Here is a 24,358-nt window from a genome sequence, read left to right as displayed (position 1 = left end):
AGGAGAGAATTTATTTTTCAATTACAAAGGTTTTTAAATTCATCCTCATGTACACGTGCCCTGTGCAGGAGTGACCTGGTCAGTTTATGATTACAACACCTTTACCGTGCAAGCTTAGTCATGTATGAGTTTATCATGCAATTTACGTTTATACCCCTATGTTTATTTTCTATTTAGTTGTTGACTTTGTAGTGAGTAGTTTCTATTAGTTTTCATGTCATGTGTTAGTGGGGGTAGTTTTTCCTTTGTTGCTTTATTGGTTCATGTAAGCCATTTTATATGGCAATCTAGTTTGTTTTTCATTAACGTAAAAATAAGATAACACAACTTTGTGTAAGTGTGTGTATTTGTTTTGTCTTCAATATCCTTGTTTTGTATTTTCTTGTTGTGTACAAGAGATATCGTTACCCTTGAGTTAACAAACTGGTATCAGAGCCAATCCATGGCGGAATTCCAAATTGTCGGTGGTGTCAAGAAACTCAGTGATCAGAACTACAATTCTTGAGATTAGCGTAGTGTTCGGTATGATGGAATCAAGACACAAATTGAACAATATATAGAAAAAAAAAAAAAAAAAAAAAAAAAAGATGTTTATTTTGTCAAATAGAGTAAAATCTCCATTCATTCTGTCATTTAATTACACGTTCTTCTTCTTACCCCAAATCATCACATGAGAGAACCCCATTAGTGACATAATTACAACCTGCACAAACAACAAAGATATGCTAAAAATTGTAACATAACCCAATTTTTAATTTATATTCTTTTATGACACAAAATCATTTTTATAACTTCATGGACTTAATTAAATTATAATTTTATGATGTGAAAGTAATTAGCAATTATTTTTTATTATAATCTTGATTGGGCTTTAATAAGCTTTCATTAATTTCAAAATCTTAGTTTGTTGATTAAAATTAAATAATGTACATATAACAGTGTTAAAGCTATATCTTGTATTTTTCATTCCATTCTATAGGCCAACCAAACAAACAAGATGATGGAAATTTAGCATTAAAATTTGTTAAATGATGTGAAAAATTAGCATTAAAATATGTGAAAAATATATAAAAACTAGAAATGAACTTACGGATATTGCTGGAGGCACTCCCACGAGTGGATCTTGAAAGAATTTATTTGCTAGTGCAAGGGCCAATAGACTACTTTGCATACCTGTTTAAAACAAAATATTTTTTTATTATTTTTTCAAGGAGTACTTTTGTGTCCCATAAAAATTGCAATATTTATTTTTGGAGTGATCTGATTAAAGTAGCTTTTCAAATGTTGTGTTTGATTCTCTCTTGAAAATAAATAAACCATCATTCATGTGAAGTAGTGTGTCAAAAAGTAAACATTGCAACTTTTATTAGACAAAAGATGATTACTATTTACTAGATATAAATAACCTGTTTCATAAGATAGAGTTCTTTGAAGTGGTTTGACATCTGGTGAATTGTGGAAAGCAATGCCAGTAAATGTGTATCCAAGGACAAATGCTGATAAATGAAGTGCAATAACAACCAACAAAACTGATATCCCAAAAGCCGATAAAACAGAGTTTATGTTTATAGCAAGAGGAGCTCCAACACACAGTGATGTCACTACAACTGATAAAGGGGGCAAAAAGGGTCGAATGGCACTAGAAATTTTTGGCAAAAATCTGTACATGTTAAAAAAAATATATAACATCTGTAAGTGATAAAAAAATCAAGATAATTTTAATGATTCCAGAAAAAGAAACTGAGTTTCACTTTTAGTCCCATGAAAGGACAGGACATGACAGGTTGTACTGTGTTTAGTGTGAATTGGACTGGGGCTCTGACACTGACACGGAAGCCAATGGGATAAAAACTGCAATTTTTGTTCCACCCAAAAAGGTAAAACAAGAAGGGACAAGGATCTGCTATCGATATCTCGTATGTGCAAAAGACGTAAATGCCTTTTTCATCCACATCATCAAAAATATCCCTAGAAAGCTTGTCCAGTCCCATCCAATCCAGCCCAATGTAACAAACGCAGCCGTAGGCTGTGTTTGTTACACCAGAAGTTGTCCTCATAGTTTAAAACGCATTATGACAACGAAGGTATGTAAATCCTTATAAGGAATGTTTGGTTTTCCTTTCCAGCCGATGTAGGATCAACCGATATGGGATCAGGTACATGTAGCCACCCACCTTCACCCCCTGTACAGGGTTCAACTTCCATGTATAGGGTTCAACTTCCCAGTCGAACACATCAACACATGTCCTAGCTCGTATATCATTTATAACTCCCTAAAGACGTGTGTACCATAATATTATCCTCTTTGGTCCATCCGACACGAAAGCTTATTAGTGGGTCACCCACCCTGAAATTGCTCTCCCTTGGGAACGCTTAACTATAGAGTTCTCAAGGGATCTATTGTCCTCACACCTTTAAAATGCATTGTGACGGGGAAGGCATCCACACCTATTATAAGGAATTGTTATTTCTCTTTCACAAATGATGTAGGAGGTGCAAGTAGCCACCCACCTTGGTGGCTACCTACACTTGATCTCACATCGACTGGGAAGGAAAACTAAAAATTCATTGTAAGGATGTGGATACCTTCCCTCACACGTTATTTTTTATAGTCATGAGGGCATATGGTCTCATAAGAATGTTGTAGTTAAGTGTACCCATGCGAGAGGAATTTCAGGATGGGTGACCCCTAAGAAGCTTCCGTGTCGAGTGACCTAAAGCAGATAATATTATAATATGTGTCATTAGGGGATGTTACAAATGGTATCAAAGCTAGGGTACAGATCGATGTCTTTGGTGGGAACGTCAAACCACGTAAAGGGGGGTGAATATGGATGACTACTTGCATGTGATGCTACATAGACTGGGAATGATAATTAAACATTTTTATAAAGGGTGTGGATACATTCTCTATCAAAAAAATTGTTTTAAAGTCGTGAAGTCAGCATATCTCATAAGAACTTTGCATTTAACTATTTTAGTGTGCCCATGGGAGACCAATTTCACGATGTGTGACCCCTAGAAAGTTTTTTTTTTTTTTTTTTTGTGTTGGGTGGTCCAAAAATATTGTGATACGTGCATTTAAGGAATGTTACAGTTAATTAATATACCACATCGATAGATAAGATAAAATAAATATGTTTGGATGGTAAGTAAGAAAATTGTTACAAATTTAGAGGCGAAAGGATTGTCGAAATAAGAAATTTGTGTAAATTAAAAAAGGTTTACCTAATATATTAGAATGATATATAATTTTTTTTTGTAAATTAATCGATGTGAGTTTAGGTAGATGGGAAGTTGTGTTAGCTTCTAAGATAAATGTGGTTTGGGGATTCGATGTCTTCTTGCTTTCAATCACGCGTCATTACAAAAATGGAGATTGAAATTTCTTGATGACTGTAACTCTATGTAGGGGTGAGCAAAAACCGAACCGCAAACCAAAAAAACCGAAAAAACCGCATAAACCGAAACCGAAATGAAAACCGATGGTGTGGTTTTTAGTTTTGCAAAAACCGAAAATACTCGGTGCGGTGCGGTTTCTAGTCTCGCAAAAACCACAAAAAACCGAACCGCACCGCATATATATATATATATAAAGTGTTGATATTTATAAGAACCAAGAACTTATGACAATTAAAATTTCTATAAATGTAAATATCTATCTTATCTATCGGAGGATGACTTTATATTTTTAAGCATACATTCAGTGGTATTTACAATAGCAAATAATGTTTATGACATTTTTTGTAACATTTAAATATAAATAGTACTGGTGATATAGTATCATTTTTAAGAATACATTAATTGATATTATCCTATGTACTTGTGAAAAAAATATTATATTAAATTCGTATTATATTGAAGCATTAGAAACATGTTGAATGAGTGATTATGTAATTTGATTTCGAACCAAGAGGTGGTGGTATCGGTTTATATCCAATAAAAGATTAGCACTCTTCATCTGAGTCAAAATAACTCGTTGAATTACTTGAGTTTTTGTAAAAAGACAAAACGAAAAAAAAAACTAATAAAAACCGCAAAAAAAACCGAACCGCAAAAAACCGCAAAAACCGAACCGCATAAAACCGAACGGTGCGGTTTCTAAATTTCAAAAAACCGAAGTTGCTGTTTTCGGTTCGGTTTTGACCAAAAACCGCACCGAACCGCACCATGCTCAACCCTAACTCTATGGATCAAATTTATTAATTCTTTGCATTGTAATGGAGGTGAGTTTGGGCCAAGAGGTGATCATTCATCTCTTTTCTTGGTGTGAGGTGGCGGCATACATGTTATCTCAGATTGGTTGTTGGACAAAATACCATTATTAACTATCCTTTTGTAATTACTATAATTTTTTTCAAACTTTTTGCTAGTTTTTATATATTTAGTCGTTCAATAAAAAATTAAGGCTTGAATTGAATTCCATGAGTTTTAGGAAGGATTGTTGAAAGGTATTTTAAACTTCACAAAGTTCAATGAACATATATTTAAGAATTAAAAAAGTTTTATTTTTTACCACTGAATTTCATACCCATTGAATGCCAACATGACATTCTATAATGATAGAGTTTAATCCATGATCCATTAAATGTCAATTAGACATGTCACCTCGTTCAACTATTTCATTAAACCATGCATTATGGATGCTCTTACAAACAAACACAAGAATTGATGAGAATTGAATTCCAATTTTTGGACAAAAACACAACCAATATAAAATTGCCCAATTTTCATAAATATAATTCTTTGAAGCCCACTAAAAATCTTCAATTATAAAAAAGTTGGCAATGTCAGATGTCAAGATTAAGGTAGTGTTTGGTACGATGGAATCAGATCAGGACACTAATGAAATGAAATATAGAAAAACAAAAGTTTTGTTTATTGTCAAATAGATTGAAATCACCAATCACCATTCATGTGAAAATTCATTCCATTCCTACAATCAACTAAATGATCATGGAATCCACTGACTCATTCCATTCCATTCCTTCTATTCCATTCCTTTGGTCATTAATTCCATTCGACCAAACAAAACTTAAAGTCTTTATATGAGTTAAACTCATAAAGATTACACCTTCTTCTTCTTACCCCAAATCATCACAAGAGAGAACCCCATTAGTGACATAATTACAACCTACACAAACACCAAGAAATGCTAAAAATTATAACATAACCCAATTTTTAATACATATTCTTTTATGATAAATCTTCTTTTATAACTTCATGAATTTAATTAAATTATAATTTTATTATGAGAAAGTAATAAGAAATTATTTTTTTTACTATAATCTTGCTTGGGCTTTAAGAAGCTTTTACTAATTTTAAAATCTTAGTTTGGTAAATAATAAGTTTTATGATTAAGGTTAAATCATACATCTAACAGTGTTAAATGATATAAAAAAAAAAATTAGCATTAAGATATGTGAAAAATATATAAAAACTAGAAATGAACCTACGGATATTGCTGGAGGCACTCCCACGAGTGGATCTTGAAAGAATTTATTTGCTAGTGCAAGGGCCAATAGACTACTTTGCATACCTGTTTAAAACAAAATATTTTTTTATTATTTTTTCAAGGAGTACTTTTGTGTCCCATAAAAATTGCAATATTTATTTTTGGAGTGATCCGATTAAAGTAGCTTTTCAAATGTTGTGTTTGATTCTCTCTTGAAAATAAATAAACCATCATTCATGTGAAGTAGTGTGTCAAAAAGTAAACATTGCAACTTTTATTAGACAAAAGATGATTACTATTTACTAGATATAAATAACCTGTTTCATAAGATAGAGTTCTTTGAAGTGGTTTGACATCTGGTGAATTGTGGAAAGCAATGCCAGTAAATGTGTATCCAAGGACAAATGCTGATAAATGAAGTGCAATAACAACCAACAAAACTGATATCCCAAAAGCCGATAAAACAGAGTTTATGTTAATAGCAAGAGGAGCTCCAACACACAGTGATGTCACTACAACTGATAAAGGGGGCAAAAAAGGTCGAATGGCACTAGAAATTTTTGGCAAAAACCTGTACATGTATAACATCCGTAAGTGATAAAAAAAATTAAGATACTTTTAAAGATTCCAGAAAAAGAAACTGAGTTTCACTTTTAGTCCCATGAAAGGACATGACATGACAGGTTGTACTGTGTTTGGTGTGAATTGGACTGAGACTGAGACTGTCACTGACACGGAAGCTAAATGGGAAAAAACTACAATTTTTGTTTCACCCAAAAAGGTAAAACAAGGAGGGGCAAGGATCCGCTATCGATATCTCTTATGTGAAAAAGACGTAAATGCCCTTTTCATCCACATCATCAAAAACATCCCTAGAAAGCTTGTTCAGTCCCATCCAGTCCAGCCCCATGTAACAAACGCAGCCGTAGGCTGCGTTTGTTACACTGGATGGGATTAGACAAGCTTTCTAGGGATGTTTTTGGTGATGTGGATGAAAAGGGCATTTACGTCTTTTTCACATATGAGATATCGATAGCGGATCCTTGCCCCTTCTTGTTTTACCTTCTTGGGTGGAACAAAAATTGCAGTTTTTTTCCCATTGGCTTCAGTGTCAGTGTCAGTGTCAGTGTCAGTGTCAGTGTCAGTGTCAGTGTCAGTGTCAGTGTCAGTGTCAGTGTCAGTGTCAGTGTCAGTGTCAGTGTCAGTGTCACACCACACAGTACAATCCATTATGGTAACAGACAGGATCTTAATATTTACTACTCATGAACTAAATTTAATATGAAAAAGGAAATCATAAATTTAAACCCATTTTTGTAAAAAAAAAAAAAAATAATGGATTCATATGAATTTATGTCCTTTACCTGTTAAGAAGCAAACCTGCAGCAACGGGTGAAACAACAATTTGCAAAATATTGGAAACCATTCCTTTGACATCAACAGGCAATCTCTTTCCAATGAGCAAAAGTGATAAAAGTGGGGTGACAAAAACAGCAGTTGCAGTGGATAATGAGGTCATAACAATGCTTAGTGGAGCCATCATGGGGTCCGTTAGAAAAGTGGCATAATTCGAAAGCTGGGCCCCACTAACACAAGAAGTTAGCATAATCCCAACACCTAAATGGTTCAAAATCAAAATTATTTTTTTAATTTAGCCACAAAAATAAGAATAATAAAGAAAATGTGGGGTTTTAACTTTTAATTTACCTAAGGAAGTTGGAAGGCCAAACATTGTCATGGCCATTGTGCCAAAAAGATAACCAAGGAATGGTTTTAGGACAAATTGACCAATATACCCTGCAAAGATAGCTTTTGGTCTGTTGAATGCTTCAATAAAATCTTTTTCACTTGAGTTAAGTCCAACTGCAAACATCAAGAAACCTAAAGCTGGGGCATAATACCTGAAATTTGTTTAAAAAAAAAAAAAAAAAAAAAAAAAAAAAAAAAAAAACTCTTTAAGAAAACGATAACCTTTTTTGGTTTCTAGGGTTCTTTTCGATTATGAGGATGAGAAGGGTATTCATGTCTTTTCATAGTCAAAGTCATGTCATGTAGTGTGTAACAAATGGAAAATTGGGAGTATTATTTAACCTGCTAGTAAACCATGTGAAAGAAGGTGGATAGACAAGAGCCAATATTGTACTAGCAAGAACTACTTGAGGCAATATAGAGTTGGCTTTCTTTAATACATCCACAAAACTTGTGTTGTGTTCAAGAATCTGTTAATACATGTATTGATGTTAATGATAATACCATGAAAAAAAAACATGTATTGAAGGTTTTTATGTCCATGAGTACAAAAAGAAATGAAAAAGAAAGATTCCTTCGCACATAAGAATTGAAGAAAGGTTGTTACATGAGTTTTTGATGTGAAATATCATTACACAAATTTAATTTTTTATATATTGTTGGAGTAGAAAATACTACTAGAGAGTGGCTTTTAGTTAAAAACATCAATCCCATGATTTTCTTATTCAATGTATACCTTGTTTTTAGGAATTGCATGACATTTTTTCATTATTTAGGAGATTGGGCTAGAATAATAATAAAAGGTTAGAAAAACCACCTGCATTAAAGCTTAAGATAGAAAATATTTGGTTGTTTCAATAGAAAATAGCAAATAACAAGAATACATTATCTCATGTATTTCTCACTATTTTTCTTGCTTTATAGTTTTATGATGTTGTAAATTATCACAAGTTTATTGGATAACATTTGATTAGAAATCATCCAATTGAGACATGAGCTTTGTATGTGGCAATACATTTCTTAATGAACTATTGACCATTGACCCAATTTTATATGTTGAATTTTCATAATTTGCAAGATAAATATGATGATAACATGCTATGATTTGTTTTAATTAAGTTATTTACTGTTGAAACAATCATTTTTTTAGGGAAATCACCCATAGAGGAGTGTTTGGATGTGCTTTTGAAGAAGGAATAACTGGGAATGTCTTAGGTCATAGATTAGATGTTTGGCACACAAATTTACAGCGATGTCTTCTTTAAATTCATCGGAAATGTTACTTGAATTTAATCAAAGGCAAAAGGGAGTAAACTTAATACCTGAGGTGAAATCGGTGCATAAGTTGGAGGTTCATCCTGATCAATCCTATCAGGAAACTCTCCCGATGCACGCCTATGAACTATTAATCTGGAACCCCAACCTAAATCTCATTAACAACAATCTTATGATCAAAATCTAATCGCTATCTGAAGTAGAACACGCAAAAACATAGGAATCGGAATGTAACCACGATTCAAGTAAAAAGGCAGAGTAAGAAGAAGCACGTACACAAAGAGAGGGTGTGTGGAGAGATTGGGAACGCGATGCGACTGTTTTCTGCGAATTAACAAGTTCAGAAGTATTCAGATATCAAAATCCACAAAAAGTAACTACAAAATCTGGATAAAACACCAAATCATTATGTTACCTGAAGAAGATTTTCGCGGAATAGCGCAAGATAATTGATTATACCGTTGTTGTTGTTGTTGTTGATGATGATGATGAAGCTGAGCGACACTGCTTCTGAGAATCATCAGGAATCCTTGAGCCTAAAACGTTTTCAGTTGGGTTTTCTTTCTTTGTCTAAAATGGTCAACTCCACCCATGTATACAGTATATATGGGGGAATTTGAAGTACAAAAAAACAAAAACTCAAAATTCGTTTAAAATGTGTCTAATAGCTTATAATTTTTTTTTAAAATAATAAATTTTACATATACAAAATCATAAATTACCACATGGACGAGGAGTTGGCAGATAGACTCCTTTCACCCAAATGTTGAGGATTCAAGCTCTTTTGAGGACAAAATCAAGTAAATTTAAGAGTAGATTTTGTGTGTGTGATTGTTAAAAAAGAAAATTCATAATTGGGATATAATGAAAATGTTATTAAGATTAGATGAGAAAAAATAATAGCACAATAGATAAATAAATTATTTATATATAAAACACATTCTAATAGTATTGAATGATGGAACGAATAGTAATATGTTATAAATAAACTCCTATTAAAAATATCTAGAAAAAAAAATAATATTTGATGTCAACTCAACCCATTATCAAACTTGTTTTTACCTTAACTCATTTCAACCTTTAACCAAGTGTTCATTTCGTCCCCTCTAATTAGAGACATATACAACCATAATAATTTGAAGCGTGTAGTTAATGCCTTAATGGTGTGTACTCACTAGCTCGATATCATTTATATGAAATCAATGTATGAATTTATTGATATACCCATTTTGACTTGGATATAATTTTCCACATGATCCATCGCTATAAATTTTCATGCCATTATTGCATGAAGTCTTTCATCTCAAATTCACTACCCATGCTCCTTTTCAGTTTCTCTATGTATTGTGTCTCAAATCTCTTGTACATTATCTTCTTTCCCATGAACGATAAACCCTTTAGGTTGATCCATACAAAATTTTTCTTCTAACTCCCGGTGTAAGAATGCAGTTTTGATTTCTAGTTGTCAAAGCTCAAAATCATGCATAACAACTATACTTAGTTAGCTACAAAGAGAGTTGTGCTTTGGGATAATGACTTGAAAGGGTAACGAACTTTCGATTTCGTTCACATTTAGTCACTAAACTTTTTTTCATTATCTATTTGTCATTGAACTATTAAAACTGTTCACATTTTACCCTTATTACCAGTTGTTACCGGTCATAAGAGTAAAATGTGAACAGTTTCAATAGTTCAGTGGCAAATAGATAACGAAAAAAAGTTTAGTGACTAAATGTGAACAAAGTCGAAAGTTTGTTACTCTTTCAAGTCATTATCCCTTGTGCTATATAACGGGTGAAAAGACTTCATTAAAATTGATTCCATGTATTTGCCTATAGTCTTTTTGTTGGTACATTTTGTGCTTGAGTTACACTTAGGCTAATAGGAGTGGGGGTCGCCAAGACCCTCGCTACCCCTAGCATGTGCTAAAGGAGGTGTCAAGAAAAACTCGTTATTTGCTTAGCGTGAAGAGAGAGAGGGAGCAATAGAAAAATGAAAGTTGTTATTGGTCCGTTCCTTTTGTATTTGTTTTTTATTTTTATTTTTTTCTAAAAACAAATGGTTCTCATTGATTCTTCTCCATTTATTTATTTTTTGTTTTTTCTTTTTTTATAATCCAAGTTTTTGTGTTTTTTAAGAAAAGCTTAGGTGGCAAATAAAATGTATGATGTGGCATGTTTTAGCATAGTGTTAAAAGTGTCACCACTCCTCCTAGCCTTAATATCAATCTTGTTCTTTTTTATAACAAACATTCAACCCAAATCTTGTTATATATGGAGTATTGTTTTACAAAAAAATAATAAACATTTATAAAAGTTAAAGTTGATATAAAAACTTTCGTTAAATGATAAAAACGTTGTTTTAAAATATCATAAATGTTATTTTTATTTCAAGTAAAACGGTTGGTATTAAATGTATGTTAATTAATATTTATATTTTCTAGAAATGATTTTAGTTTGTACTCTTTAACCAAAAAGTAAAACAAGCCTTCACATGCCCACACCACATGTCCTTGACAAATGATCATGAGTTCGCTTAATTTTCCTAAAAGTGATTCTACTATTTTCTGATTTTCTTATTGGTTTAAAATAAAATGTTATTATTATTGTTGTCAAATAAACTATTATTTTTGGCCTAATTTGACTTTTCAACTCTTTTTAGTATTGTGGATCCTAAATTTTGAATTTACCTGTTAATTAGGATTTTCAAGTTTGACAGAGACCAAATCCACAATAAAAGTAAATCAAAAGAACCATATCCAAAATTTTGAAAGTCACTTGTAACCAAAGAAATCAGCAAAAACAAACCACATGAACCAAATTTGCAATATATTTTTTTTAATTAAAATTTATATTAGTATTAAATTACAAGGGCTCCACCTAAGGCTGGCAATTCTCGACACGACACGAAATAAATGGGTTTGGGTTGAGTTTTTCAACCCGCCAACCCGTTTATTAAACGGGTCATATATGGGTTGGCGGGTCAACCCGTTTATATTCTTAATAAAAAAATTATTTTATTTTTCAATGTATTTATGTATCAAGTATTAATATTTAATAAGTATTATATAATATATACCATTGATTCGTAAGTCGTGACCTATAAGGCTAAGTCTGTAACATATTTCTATGAATGTTTTTAATTTTCATTTGGATGTTTAAGACTTAAATGTCTAAAATTCTGACCCACAAACCCACCAACCTGTAAACCCGTATAAATAAATGGGTTGGCGGGTCATATATGGGTTTATGTTCCAAACCCGCTAACCCGTGACCTGTATATTTAAATGGGTCGTGTTTGGGTTGACATATTTTGACCCACCAACCTGCCAACCCGCGACACGCCAACTTGAACACGACACGATTGTCAAGCCTAGCTCCACCCCCTTCTTCCCTTTCCCTCCACTACCACCACCTTAAACGTGTAGAGTTAACTAAGTTTCCTCCTACACTTTGTTAAATACCCCTTGGTTCATGCCTTGCAACAAAGAAAAACAACAAATTGTCCATTACAACAACAAAAAAAAAACAATAACCTATGACTTATGTAATTTTGTCCTTTTTTTTATATAACTATAATAGCAATGTACTTATAGTTTATTACCCTTATAACAACCTTAGATAATTTTTACCCATTATAGAAATGTACTTACATTTAAATCTACTGATAATAGCAATATATTGTATTAGTTACCCATAATAGCAATGTAACTAAATTTTGCTACCAATACAAGCAATGTATTTTATTTGTTACATATTCCTATTATCTGTAAAGAACTACAAGTACATTATTGTTATAAATAAGGAATTCTAAGTATGTTGTGATTATGTGTAAAGAAATGTAAGCATGTTGTATTATGGTAAATAAAAAAATGTAAGTTAATAAGTACATTGCTATTATGGGTAACAAATGTAAGATTGATGAATTTAGAAGAAATGGATAAATAACCTGTTTTGTAAGAAAGTTGTCTCTGAAGTAGTTTGACATCAAGTGAATTGTGGAAAACAATGCGATTAAAAATGCATTTGAGAGGACAAATGCTGAGATATGAAGCCCAGTAACAAGCACAAAAACTTTTATCAAAAAAGTAGATGAAACAGAGTTTATGTTAGCAGCAATAGGAGCCACCATACATATTGAACTCACTAGAATCGATAAAGGAGGTAAAAAAGGTCGAATGTTGCTACACATTCTTGGCAAAAACCTGTACATTTAAAAAAACAAATAAACTATAGTAGAGTAAATTTCACGAATGGTCCCTATGGTTTAGGGTAATTTGCATGTTTGGTCCCTAATTTATTTTTTTAACTCGGAAGGTCCATACTGTTTGTTTTTGTTATGCGTTTGGTCCTTGTTTTACCTAAAAAGACTATTTTGCCATTGATTTTTTAATTTATTTAAATAAACACACCCCCTTCATCTCACCTTACCTACCCCACCATTTTTTCCTATTTAAATAATAGTCTTTTTAGGTAAGACAGGGACCAAACGCGTAACAAAAACAAACAACATGGACCAAATGTGTAACAAAAACAAAAAACAGGGACCAAATATGTAACAAAAACAAACAGTAGGGACTTTCCGAGTTAAAAAAATAAGTTAGGGACCAAACGCGTAAATTATCCCAAACCGTAGGGACCACTCGTGTAATTTACTCTATTAAGTAAATACCTAAAATACCCCTTCACTAAATTAATTTGTCTCCTTACCGGTTAAGAAGCAAGCCAACAGCAAGAGGTGAAATTACAATCTTCAAAATATTGGAAACCATTTGTTTGAGATCAACAGGCGATTTCTCTCCGATCAGTAAAAGTGATAAAAGTGGGGTCACAGAAATAGAAATAGCAGTAGATAATGAGGTGGCAACAATGCTTAGTGGAGCCATTGTGGGGTCCATTAGAAAAGTGGCGTAATTCGAGAGTTGGGCCCCACTAACGCAAGTAGTTAGCATAATCCCAGCACCTAAATGGGTTTAAAAAAAAATAAAATAAACAAAGTAACCGCATAATTACAATAATAAACAAACTAAAAAAGAAAAAGAAAAAGAAAGACAGCGATACTTACCTAAGGAAGTTGGAAAGCCACAGATTGTCATGAATAATGTTCCAAAAAGATAACCAATGAATGGTTTTTGAACAAATTGGGCAAGATAACGTGCGAAAAAAGCTTGTGGTCTATTGAAAGCTTCAACAAAATCTTTTTCATTTGAATAAATCCCGACTGCAAACATCAAGAAACATAAAGCCGGGGCATAATACCTGAAATTTATTTTTTTGTTAAAACAAAAATCATAATTTTAAAACCAGAAAATGTCTAATCAACTATAATAATAGCTTAGTTCATACTGTCACAACCATAAGACTGCATTTTGTTACACATGACATGACCAGACTGGGTGGGGCCATACAAGCTTTCTAGGATTATTTTTGATAACCATAAGGCTGCATTTGTTGCACATGACATGACCAAACTGGGTGGGACCAGACAAGCTTTCTAGGATTATTTTTAACGATATTGATGAATAAGGTATTCATGTCTTTTTTACATGATCATGTCCTATGTAAAAAATGGAGCCTAAAAGGACTACTATATTAGTTGGAACATAAGGAAGTACTATTATTTAACCTGCTAGTGAACCATGTGTAAGATGGTGGAAAGATAAGAACCAATATTGTGCTAGCAAGAACTACTTGAGGCAATAAAGAGTTGGTTGTCTTTGGAATTTCCACAAAAGATGTCTTGTGTTCAAGTCTCTGCCAAAGCATATATTGATGTCAATGAAATTAGCATGAAAAAACACATTTATTAAAAGAAATGAAAGAAGAATAGCAAATAACAAGAATACATCATATCATGTATTCTCACTATTTTTCTCGCTTTATAGTTTTATTAGGCTGTAGATTATCAGAAATTCACTCGATAAAATGTAATCAGCAATCACCAAATTAAGACATGAACTTTGGATGTGACAATATACATGTCCTAAAGAACTATTTGGGTAATCACTCACCAAATTTTATACGCTGAATATTACTCAAATTCAGTGAAATTTGAAAATGGAGTAACAACTAATTAACAAGTTAGTACCTGAGGTGAAATTTGAGCATAATTTGGAGGTTCATGTTCATCCTGATCGATAATCCCATCAGAAAACTCACCAGATACACGCCTATGAACCACTAATCTGGAATCCCAACCTACATATCATCAATAACAAGTTAACAACCTTATGATCAAAATCCAATCGCTAAATGAGCTAGAACACGCAGAAGCATAGGAATCGGAATAATTACGTTTCAATTGAACATCAGAGTAGGATAAAGAGAGGGTGTGTGGAGAGATTGGGAACTTGATGCGATTGTTTTCTGCGAATTAACAAGTTCAAAAGCATTCGGATATCAAGATCCACATAAAGTAATAACAGAATCTGGATAAATTAAACAGTGAAAGCGTTAGGTTACCTGAAGAAGATTTTCGCGGAAGAACACGAGATGGTTGATTAGACTGGTGATGATGATGATGAAGCTGAGCGACACTGCTCCTGAGAATCATTGTCGTGAATCACAATCAACTAGATTTTCTTTCCTAAGTCTGAAATGGTCAAAATGGCATAAGGTTTAAATGGGCAAATTAAAAACTTAAAAGTGTACTTGAAAGAAAAAGGTGGGTCCACCGGCAAACTGACTTTTGTCTCCCAAATATGACTTTCATCGTGTGAAACTGACTAGAATGTTTTATAATATTTGATATCTTTTAACTTTAAAATTTTTGATAATTGTTTTTAAATTATATATAATTTTTTCATACAGTATATTAATTTTTATTTTGTTTATTACATCAATTAATTAACTAAACTGAAAGCCTAAAAAAGCTAATATCTAATATAATTAGGGTATAAAATAAATATTACTAAATAGAACGATCAAATGTGACAAAGGCTAAAAGAAAAAGAAAAAGTCAAAAAAAAAAAAAAAAAAAAGGGTTAAAGTGACCTTTTAAATAATCATTCTTCTAATATTATAGATGCTCTTATTTAAGGTTAGTTTGGAAGCAATTGTCAAAAAAATTTATCCTCACAAAATTGAGTTTATCGAATGAGTTTTTCATTGTTTGCATTGAAAGGTTGAGGGAGATATTAAATTCTCCAAAGTCGATATATCATGGCAAATGGTACAAACCATGGTGTATATGTGTCCACAAATATAAGTATATAACCCTTGTTGGGTTTGTACATTTTGTGTCAATAGAGATAGTTTGAAAGATATTTATAATACAGGTTTGTCTTTCTAACAACATGATTTGCATTATGTTAGAAGATAATTGATGAAAATATTTTATTTCTTACATATTGTTATTATTATTATTATTATATTATTATATATTTTTATCGAAAAATGATTTTAAATATACTAAAATTCATGATTTTTTATTCTCTACAAATAGACATCCATATTGATATAGTTTTAAAATAAAATAAAAAATTTATTTTTTTTATATTTTCAGCTATCGTTATTCATAAGTGAATAAAAATAAATCAGATTTTTACTACAGTACATTCGTTATTCACTTATGAATAAAAACTATGATTAATTTTTTTTTTTTACAATTTAAATATCATTCATATATGAATATAGCATATACTAAACATTGTATATTCATATTTAAATATTAGACGATGCATTCATTTGTGAATATTACATAGTATATTCACTTGTGAATGTTAAATGGTCTATTCACTTATGAATATTATATGATATTTTCATATGTGAATATTATATATTATTACATGGTATTGATGGGTTTTAGCCATAAGAACTTTCCTATGTGCGCATGCAAAACCCTAATGCTTGGATCTAGGCTTTCTAATAAACATGCTTTGAATCCAAGACTTCTAATTACTAATTAGGTTAAACAAAGACATAGAAACAGATCTAGAATCATACCTTTGAATTCCTTGTTGATCTTGAGGTCTTGGAGCTTCTAGAGTCACAAATGTCACTCCTCTAATGGCTTACAAACACCAAAGCAAGGAGGATGATTTGGGAGAGAGGAGAGGGGAGGAATTCGACCAGAGTTCTCTTACTTTTTCAGAAGTATCGAATTCCCTATGCCATGGGGTCTATTTATACTTGTAGACTCCTTAAGGATTACAGATAAGTCCCTATCAGATAATCTTCTCTTAAGGCTATCCAAATCCATTCCTAGATAACTCTAATGGACGATTTTAGCTATCCTAATCCTCTTAGAATTCGTCCATAGTATATCCAAATGGATTTACAGTTTAAAGCTTAACTATCAAACAATTGACAGTTTATACCCCTTTATTTAATTAATCTCTTTAAGTCAACAAATTAATTCTAATTAATTCTATGACTTATATTAATCAAATAATATATTATTCATTATATTATTCCCATAATATATTAATAATATTTATTCTCTCTTAATAAATCATCCTATCAAGTTGCTATGGTGAAGGCAACCCAAAAGGACCATGCACAACCGGATATAGTTACAGCCTTAGACACTATTCCAACAGTCTCCCACTTGGATAAGTCTAGTAACTATACAAGTACAATTCGGTTTGCAATCGTAGCTCTCAAAGACGCTGTCAACTCTGATCTAATCAATCTTGTCCTTTAGATAAGGGAACGTACAGTCCTCTGTTAGATATCATGCTGACAATCCTATGGAATGGTTAGTCAAGCATTTAGGTTTCTCGATCTCTGATTTATTTGACATAGAACTTAATCGAACACATCAATTCAGTTCTGACCGGGCCCGGCACATAAGTCAAATCAAATCATCGAGCGGCCGAGATATCGCTTTTACCTTATTAGATAAAAGTTACAGATAAACTTCGACTTATATGCATTTACTTATTCATTTACCAACTATACACAACAATACGTTTTATAACACCAAGTTACTGATGCGTTTTCGTATTATCAATGTACAATCAATTAACAAATAATAAACCATATATCTAGGTTTTAAGACTATATGATATTATCGTCTTGCGATCACCTTTTATATCTTATTCCATAAGGTGATTCCAGCAAGCGCGGGTTTATTCCAATGCTCAAAACTAGTTCATAAGCACTCATGAACGTTGCAGCAATCCTTTGCTATGTCTAACATCATTTAGACATTCTACACACCAATTCACGACAATCTTCTTTCATATCTACTTCCAACATATGAACGATTGTGGATCATTTGAATAATTCGATTATTCCTAATAACCTCAATTATTCTGGAAGTCAAAACATGCAAAGTGAAACAATAGCTTAAACAATTAACATAAGATAGTAACATTACTCATAAATAAAACTCCTTTATTTAATCATCAAATGTCAATTACATTTATCTATTACACGTTTCTAATACTATCTAATCTATGCTAATATCATCCTTCAGCCCAATACTCCTAGCATGCTGCAAGTGCTTAACCCTACTCAGTCCCTTCGTAAGCGGATCTGCTGGGTTATCTTCTGATGATATCCTCTTAACTACGAGTTGTCCTTCTTCTACACGATGTCTAATGAAGTGATACTTTCTGTCGATATGTCTTGATCTACCATGATCCCTCGGTTCCTTGGTTAAGGCAACCGCACCTTCGTTATCACAGAAAATCTCCATTGGTTCCTTTATGGCAGGTACGACTCCAAGATCACCGATGAAGTTCTTTAGCCATATTGCCTCCTTCGACGCTTCGCTCGCTGCAATGTACTCTGATTCGCACGTTGAATCAGCTACGGTTTCCTGCTTGGAACTTTTCCATGTCACTGCTCCTCCATTTAGGGTAAAGACCCAGCCCGACTGCGAACGGTAGTTGTCCCTGTCGGTTTGAAAACTGGCGTCACTATACCCTCGCACCTTCAAGTCATTACTTCCTCCGAGGACTAAGAACCATTCCTTCGTCCTCCGAAGGTACTTAAGGATATTCTTCACCGCTATCCAATGGGCTTTGCCAGGATTCCCTTGATATCTGCTAACCATGATCAAAGCAAAGGCTACATCAGGGCGAGTACAAGTCATAGCGTACATGATTGAGCCAACTGCGGAAGCGTATGGTACTCGGCTCATTTCTGCTATCTCAGCTTCGGTACTCGGACTTTGAGTCTTACTCAATTTGGCATTACTTTGTATTGGTACTTCTCCCTTCTTTGAGTTTTCCATACTAAAACGTTTTAGTACCTTCTCTAAGTAAGTATTCTGACTAAGTCCAATTAGTCTCTTACTTCTTTCTCTTATTATCCTTATTCCCAAAATGTAAGAGGCCTCTCCGAGGTCCTTCATAGCGAAACACTTCCCGAGCCAGGACTTTACCTCCTGCAGAGTCGGGATGTCGTTTCCTATGAGTAATATGTCATCGACATATAGAACGAGGAAGCTTACTATACTCCCACTGGCTTTGACATACACACAAGATTCGTCTTCGCTTCGTACAAATCCAAACTCTTTGACTTTCTCATCGAAACAAAGATTCCATCTGCGAGATGCTTGCTTAAGTCCATAAATGGACTTCTCAAGCTTACACACTCTATCCGGATGCTTCGGATCCACAAACCCCTCTGGCTGAGCCATGTAAACATCCTCAGCCAACTTTCCGTTAAGGAAAGCGGTCTTGACATCCATTTGCCAAATCTCATAATCATGAAATGCGGCAATTGCTAACATCACTCTAATAGATTTAATCTTCGCAACTGGTGAGAAGGTCTCATCATAGTCAACTCCGGGAGTTTGAGTAAAGCCCTTCGCGACCAATCGCGCTTTATATGTGTGTACGTTCCCATCCACGTCGGTCTTCTTCTTGAAGATCCATTTGCACCCAACGGTCTTACGTCCGGGCACGTAATCAACCAAATTCCAAACTTGGTTATCATACATGGATTGGATCTCGCTATCCATTGCCTCTTTCCACTTTACAGACTCCGGGCCTGCCATGGCTTCCTTGTAGCTATTAGGTTCATCAAGATTTACTAGTGTACCATCACTAATATACGTGTCCCCTTCGGTAGTAATATGAAAGCCATAGAACTGGGGATGAACTCTAACTCTATCGGAACGTCTAAGAGGTAAGGATTCGTCAATCGGTTCAACCGGAGTTTCCTCCTCGGGTTGAGTGCCAGCGGTAGAGGTTCCTTCATCCATCGACTCTTGAATCTCTTCAAGTTCGATTTGCCTCCCACTGTCTCCTTGGCTTATGAGTTCTCGCTCTCGGAAAACTCCTCTCCTCGCAACGAAGACAACATTGTCCTTCGGTCTATAGAAGAGATATCCAAAGGATGTCTGCGGGTAGCCGATGAAAATACATCGCTCACTTCGAGGTTCAAGCTTGTCGTGAGTATCTCGTCTTACGAAAGCCTCGCAACCCCAAACCTTGATATGTGCCAACGAGGGAGCTTTCCCTGTCCACATCTCGTGAGGTGTTTTGGCAACCTTCTTAGTAGGGACTCGGTTAAGGATATGGGCGGCAGTCTCTAAGGCATACCCCCAAAAAGAGATTGGTAGTGAAGCACGACTCATCATAGAGCGAACCATATCCAATAAGGTTCGATTACGCCTTTCTGCCACACCATTTAACTGCGGTGTCCTAGGAGGCGTCAATTGCGAAACTATTCCACACTCCTTGAGATAATCGTGGAATTCAAGACTTAGGTACTCTCCTCCTCGATCGGATCGAAGCATCTTGATTTTCCTGCCCAATTGATTCTCCACTTCATTCTTGAACTCTTTGAACTTTTCAAAGGTGTCTGACTTTTGCTTTATTAAGTAGATATACCCATATCTACTATAGTCATCGGTAAAAGTCACATAGAAGCGGTTCCCATCCTTCGTGGTTGATCTAAACGGTCCACATACATCGGTATGTATTAGGTCCAATAGACCCTCGCCCCTTTCACAAGTACTTGTGAAGGGCGACTTAGTCATCTTTCCAAGCAAACAAGACTCGCATGTGTCATCTTCCCTAAGGTCGAATGAGTCCAACACTCCATCCTTTTGGAGTTGGGCTATGCGTTTCTTGTTGACATGTCCAAGACGACAATGCCACAAGGAAGCTTTATCCATACTAGTGGAAGAATCAATATTCAAAACATCATTTCCAAAGTCATCAACAATCATAACAGTTTCATATATTCCATTACATGGTATAGCTTCAAAGTAAAAGACACCATTTAGATAAGCCAAAATAGAACCATTCTCATTATTAAAAGAAAATCTAAATCCTTGTCTAAATAAACCATGAAATGAAATGATGTTTCTTGCCATTTCTGGCGAATAGCAACAATTGTTCAAATCTAAAACTAAACTATTCCTAAGCACTAAGGAATACACTCCAATCTTGGTTACAGGCGACGATCTTCTGTTCCCCATGATTAGATTGATCCTTCCTTGCTCCACATCCCTACTTCTTCTTAGTCCCTGCACATTAGAACAAATGTGATAACCACAACCGGTATCAAGAACCCAAGAAATAACATGATTAGAATCGTTAGATTTGATTGTATATATACCTGCAAAAGATGGCTTGATCTTTCCTTCTTTGATTGCTTGCAGGTAATCCGGGCAGCTTCTCTTCCAATGTCCTATCTTGTGGCAGTGGTGACACTCTGCCTCCTTCGGGTTAGAGCAGGGCTTGGCGGGATCAACTTTGGTCCCACTAGAAGAGGCACCATCTCGGGCTTTCACCTTGCGATAGTTCTTCGATGAAGCTTTCCTCTTCTTTCCCTTCCCTTGTCCAATAGCCAAGACAGGAGCAGCGGGCGGATTGGGAGTAGGTGCAACAGACTTGTCTTTAAAGTTGCTCTCAGCAACCCTCAAGAGACCTTGGAGCTTGCTTAGGGTGACCTCTTCTTTGTTCATGTGGTAGGTCATCCTAAATTGATTGTACATCGGAGGCAAAGAGTGAAGCACCATGTCGATCGCCAAATCCTCACCGAAGTCAACATTTAACTTGCGAAGGCGGTCGACATATCTTTGCATCTTTTGCAAGTGCACGGTAAGAGATTCTCCATGACCCATCTTCGCGGAAATCATGTTAGTGAAAATCTCGTACCTCTCTTGTCTCGCGTTTTGGTGGTACCTTTCCAGTAAGTCTTGGTGCATTTCGTACGGGTACATGTCCTCGTAGGACTTTTGGAATTCGGAGTTCATGGTGGCGATCATGATGCAATGTACCTTCGTTGCATCTCGCTCATGAGTTTCAAAGGCGGTGATTTCGGCTGGAGTAGCGATTTCGGTGTTGATTTTCTCGAGCTTCTCATCAAGGACATACTCTTTGTCCTCATAGCGAGCAATGGTGCGAATGTATCTTATCCATTCGCTAAAGTTTGTTCCATCAAAGGTGACCTTTTGGCAAAGGCTCATCAATGTGAAAGAACTAGCAGCAGCGTTGTTTGCGTTTGACATCTACAATTAGAAAAGGACAAAGATAGATTAGAATAAGAATCCCTAATTATCACCCAATAAGAAAATTAGGGCTAGGATCCAACAATAACATTTACATACTAGAAAAGGGATGCCGTAATCTAACATGCAAATAAATTGAAGGTAAGTGAATGACGATTCACTAATTCTCCATCACGAAACTTAAACTATTAGTCCTAAGTGTTTTTGAGAATTCCTAGGTTGGGATGAGATTCATTGAAACTATTCAATGGCATGTTTAAATCTCGATATGCCCCTCTTGTTTGTGACTGGGATGCCGAGGATCACAAAGCGGGTGTGAATTACCATGCAAATTCACATGGCGCCTTCATTGTAACAATCACCTATTCGACGTGCCGGTAAACCACACACGCTCCATCGAACTATGATAAACAACGAATCACCCTTTGCCACCTTCGCTTAGAACCAATTAGTGTGTCGGTAAACCACACACGCTCCACCAACATCTTAGCAAGGTGCAAAGTGTAATTTCATGGGATTGCATCAATTCACTTTTCCTAAAGTAACTAGGATTGGGAAATTTTTTTTTTGAAATATGTGTAGTTACTTGTATTTCTTATTATACTTTTAATGAGAGGATGAGGTTGCCCTATCCTACCCGTTCGGCTAACGACCCTCCACCAATCAAGCAAGCGGTGGGTGTGAGTGTACACCCATTAAGCGCCATTTTATAGGCCGCAACCTTATACCCACCTTATAGATCGGCTTCGTGAATGAGGCCTACTAACGGTAAGACTAGCATTTAGTTATACATATATATATTATTCTAGTAATATCATATTAGTATAGGGTTGTATTTTAAAACTTTTAAAATCTAGGGTTTGAAATTTAAGTTGTCTAAATTAAAACTTTTAATCACAAAAGTAAATTTCAAAACATGGGGTAGGTTTTAAACATTTAAAACATGGAGGATCAAATAACAAATAATTCCAATCAACAATTAATATCCTAATTATCTATATTTGATTTATTCAAGATTTCTTTTTGAGATAATTACCAAAATAATCAAAATAATTAATTAATTATCATATAAGGAAATTAAATATTTAATTAGTTGATAATTACCTTTAACTAGATCAAGATAATAGTTATATTTATCAGAAAAACGAATTAATGTTGATCTAATTAGTTTATGGTAAGTTAAGATAAGATAAACACAAAGAAATCCCGAATCTGGCCATTCCTGACGCCTGGACTCGCCGAGTGCACAAATGGACTCGCCGAGTCAGGCCTACTCGCCGAGTCCACTTTGAGACTCGCCGAGTCCATGACTCAGAAACCAAAAATTCGAATTTTGCAGGTTTGTTTCAGTTAATCAAGCAACAATTTACAGAAAACCAAGCTAGGCTCTGATACCACTGATGGGTTTTAGCCATAAGAACTTTCCTATGTGCGCATGCAAAACCCTAATGCTTGGATCTAGGCTTTCTAATAAACATGCTTTGAATCCAAGACTTCTAATTACTAATTAGGTTAAACAAAGACATAGAAACAGATCTAGAATCATACCTTTGAATTCCTTGTTGATCTTGAGGTCTTGGAGCTTCTAGAGTCACAAATGTCACTCCTCTAATGGCTTACAAACACCAAAGCAAGGAGGATGATTTGGGAGAGAGGAGAGGGGAGGAATTCGACCAGAGTTCTCTTACTTTTTCAGAAGTATCGAATTCCCTATGCCATGGGGTCTATTTATACTTGTAGACTCCTTAAGGATTACAGATAAGTCCCTATCAGATAATCTTCTCTTAAGGCTATCCAAATCCATTCCTAGATAACTCTAATGGACGATTTTAGCTATCCTAATCCTTTTAGAATTCGTCCATAGTATATCCAAATGGATTTACAGTTTAAAGCTTAACTATCAAACAATTGACAGTTTATACCCCTTTATTTAATTAATCTCTTTAAGTCACCAAATTAATTCTAATTAATTCTATGACTTATATTAATCAAATAATATATTATTCATTATATTATTCCCATAATATATTAATAATATTTATTCTCTCTTAATAAATCATCCTATCAAGTTGCTATGGTGAAGGCAACCCAAAAGGACCATGCACAACCGGATATAGTTACAGCCTTAGACACTATTCCAACAGGTATATCACATGAGAATAGTATATAGTATATTCACTTGTGAATATTAGATCGTATATTCATTTATGAATAATAGTTGGTATATTTATATCTGAATATTGGACAATATATTCATATGTGAATATTGCAGAATATATTCATATGTGAATATTACAAGGTGTTTTTAGAAATATATATATATATATATATATATATATATATATATATATATATATATATATAATTTTTATATGTTATTCACATATGAATAACATACAGACTTGCATATTTGTTTTGTGTTTTAATAATCACATATTGATTCAGGTGAGAAAACATATTCAT

General features: G+C 34.2%; 3 protein-coding genes across 6 annotated transcripts; all 3 read right to left on the bottom strand.

Moving 5' to 3' along the window:
- Positions 1-637: 637 nt before the first annotated feature.
- On the bottom strand, positions 638-2,057 carry LOC111901205 (probable sodium/metabolite cotransporter BASS6, chloroplastic). The gene is made up of 5 exons (XM_023897089.3): positions 1,940-2,057; positions 1,830-1,851; positions 1,407-1,660; positions 1,091-1,173; positions 638-703 (listed from the first exon to the last, which is right to left on the bottom strand). Exons 1-5 carry the CDS (start codon positions 2,055-2,057, stop codon positions 638-640), a joined length of 543 nt encoding a protein of 180 aa, XP_023752857.1.
- Positions 2,058-4,858: 2,801 nt separating this feature from the next.
- On the bottom strand, positions 4,859-9,068 carry LOC111901187 (probable sodium/metabolite cotransporter BASS5, chloroplastic). Of its 4 annotated transcripts, none has more exons than XM_023897070.3 (9): positions 8,895-9,068; positions 8,756-8,803; positions 8,527-8,627; positions 7,547-7,674; positions 7,163-7,356; positions 6,820-7,072; positions 5,773-6,026; positions 5,453-5,539; positions 4,859-5,134 (listed from the first exon to the last, which is right to left on the bottom strand). In XM_023897070.3, the coding sequence occupies exons 1-9, from the start codon at positions 8,998-9,000 to the stop codon at positions 5,085-5,087; spliced, it is 1,221 nt and encodes a 406-aa protein (XP_023752838.1). In that variant the 5' UTR covers positions 9,001-9,068; the 3' UTR covers positions 4,859-5,084. The 4 variants fall into 4 exon arrangements, with proteins under 4 accessions (XP_023752838.1, XP_023752837.1, XP_023752841.1 ...); XM_023897069.3 differs by having other exon boundaries at positions 5,457-5,539; positions 8,895-9,067; XM_023897073.3 differs by lacking the exon at positions 7,547-7,674 and having other exon boundaries at positions 5,457-5,539; positions 8,527-8,614; positions 8,895-8,986.
- Positions 9,069-11,525: 2,457 nt separating this feature from the next.
- On the bottom strand, positions 11,526-15,083 carry LOC111901186 (probable sodium/metabolite cotransporter BASS5, chloroplastic). Its single transcript, XM_023897068.3, has 8 exons — positions 14,941-15,083; positions 14,773-14,844; positions 14,567-14,676; positions 14,105-14,232; positions 13,544-13,737; positions 13,189-13,441; positions 12,428-12,683; positions 11,526-11,956 (listed from the first exon to the last, which is right to left on the bottom strand). Exons 1-8 carry the CDS (start codon positions 15,029-15,031, stop codon positions 11,951-11,953), a joined length of 1,110 nt encoding a protein of 369 aa, XP_023752836.1. The 5' UTR covers positions 15,032-15,083; the 3' UTR covers positions 11,526-11,950.
- Between the last annotated feature and the right edge of the window lie 9,275 nt (positions 15,084-24,358).

This window comes from Lactuca sativa, chromosome 6 (genome assembly GCF_002870075.4).
Source record: "Lactuca sativa cultivar Salinas chromosome 6, Lsat_Salinas_v11, whole genome shotgun sequence".
NCBI classification, from domain to species: Eukaryota; Viridiplantae; Streptophyta; class Magnoliopsida; order Asterales; family Asteraceae; genus Lactuca; species Lactuca sativa.
The sequence above is the reverse complement of the archived record's forward strand: the minus strand, read 5'-3'. Positions and strand labels throughout refer to the sequence as shown.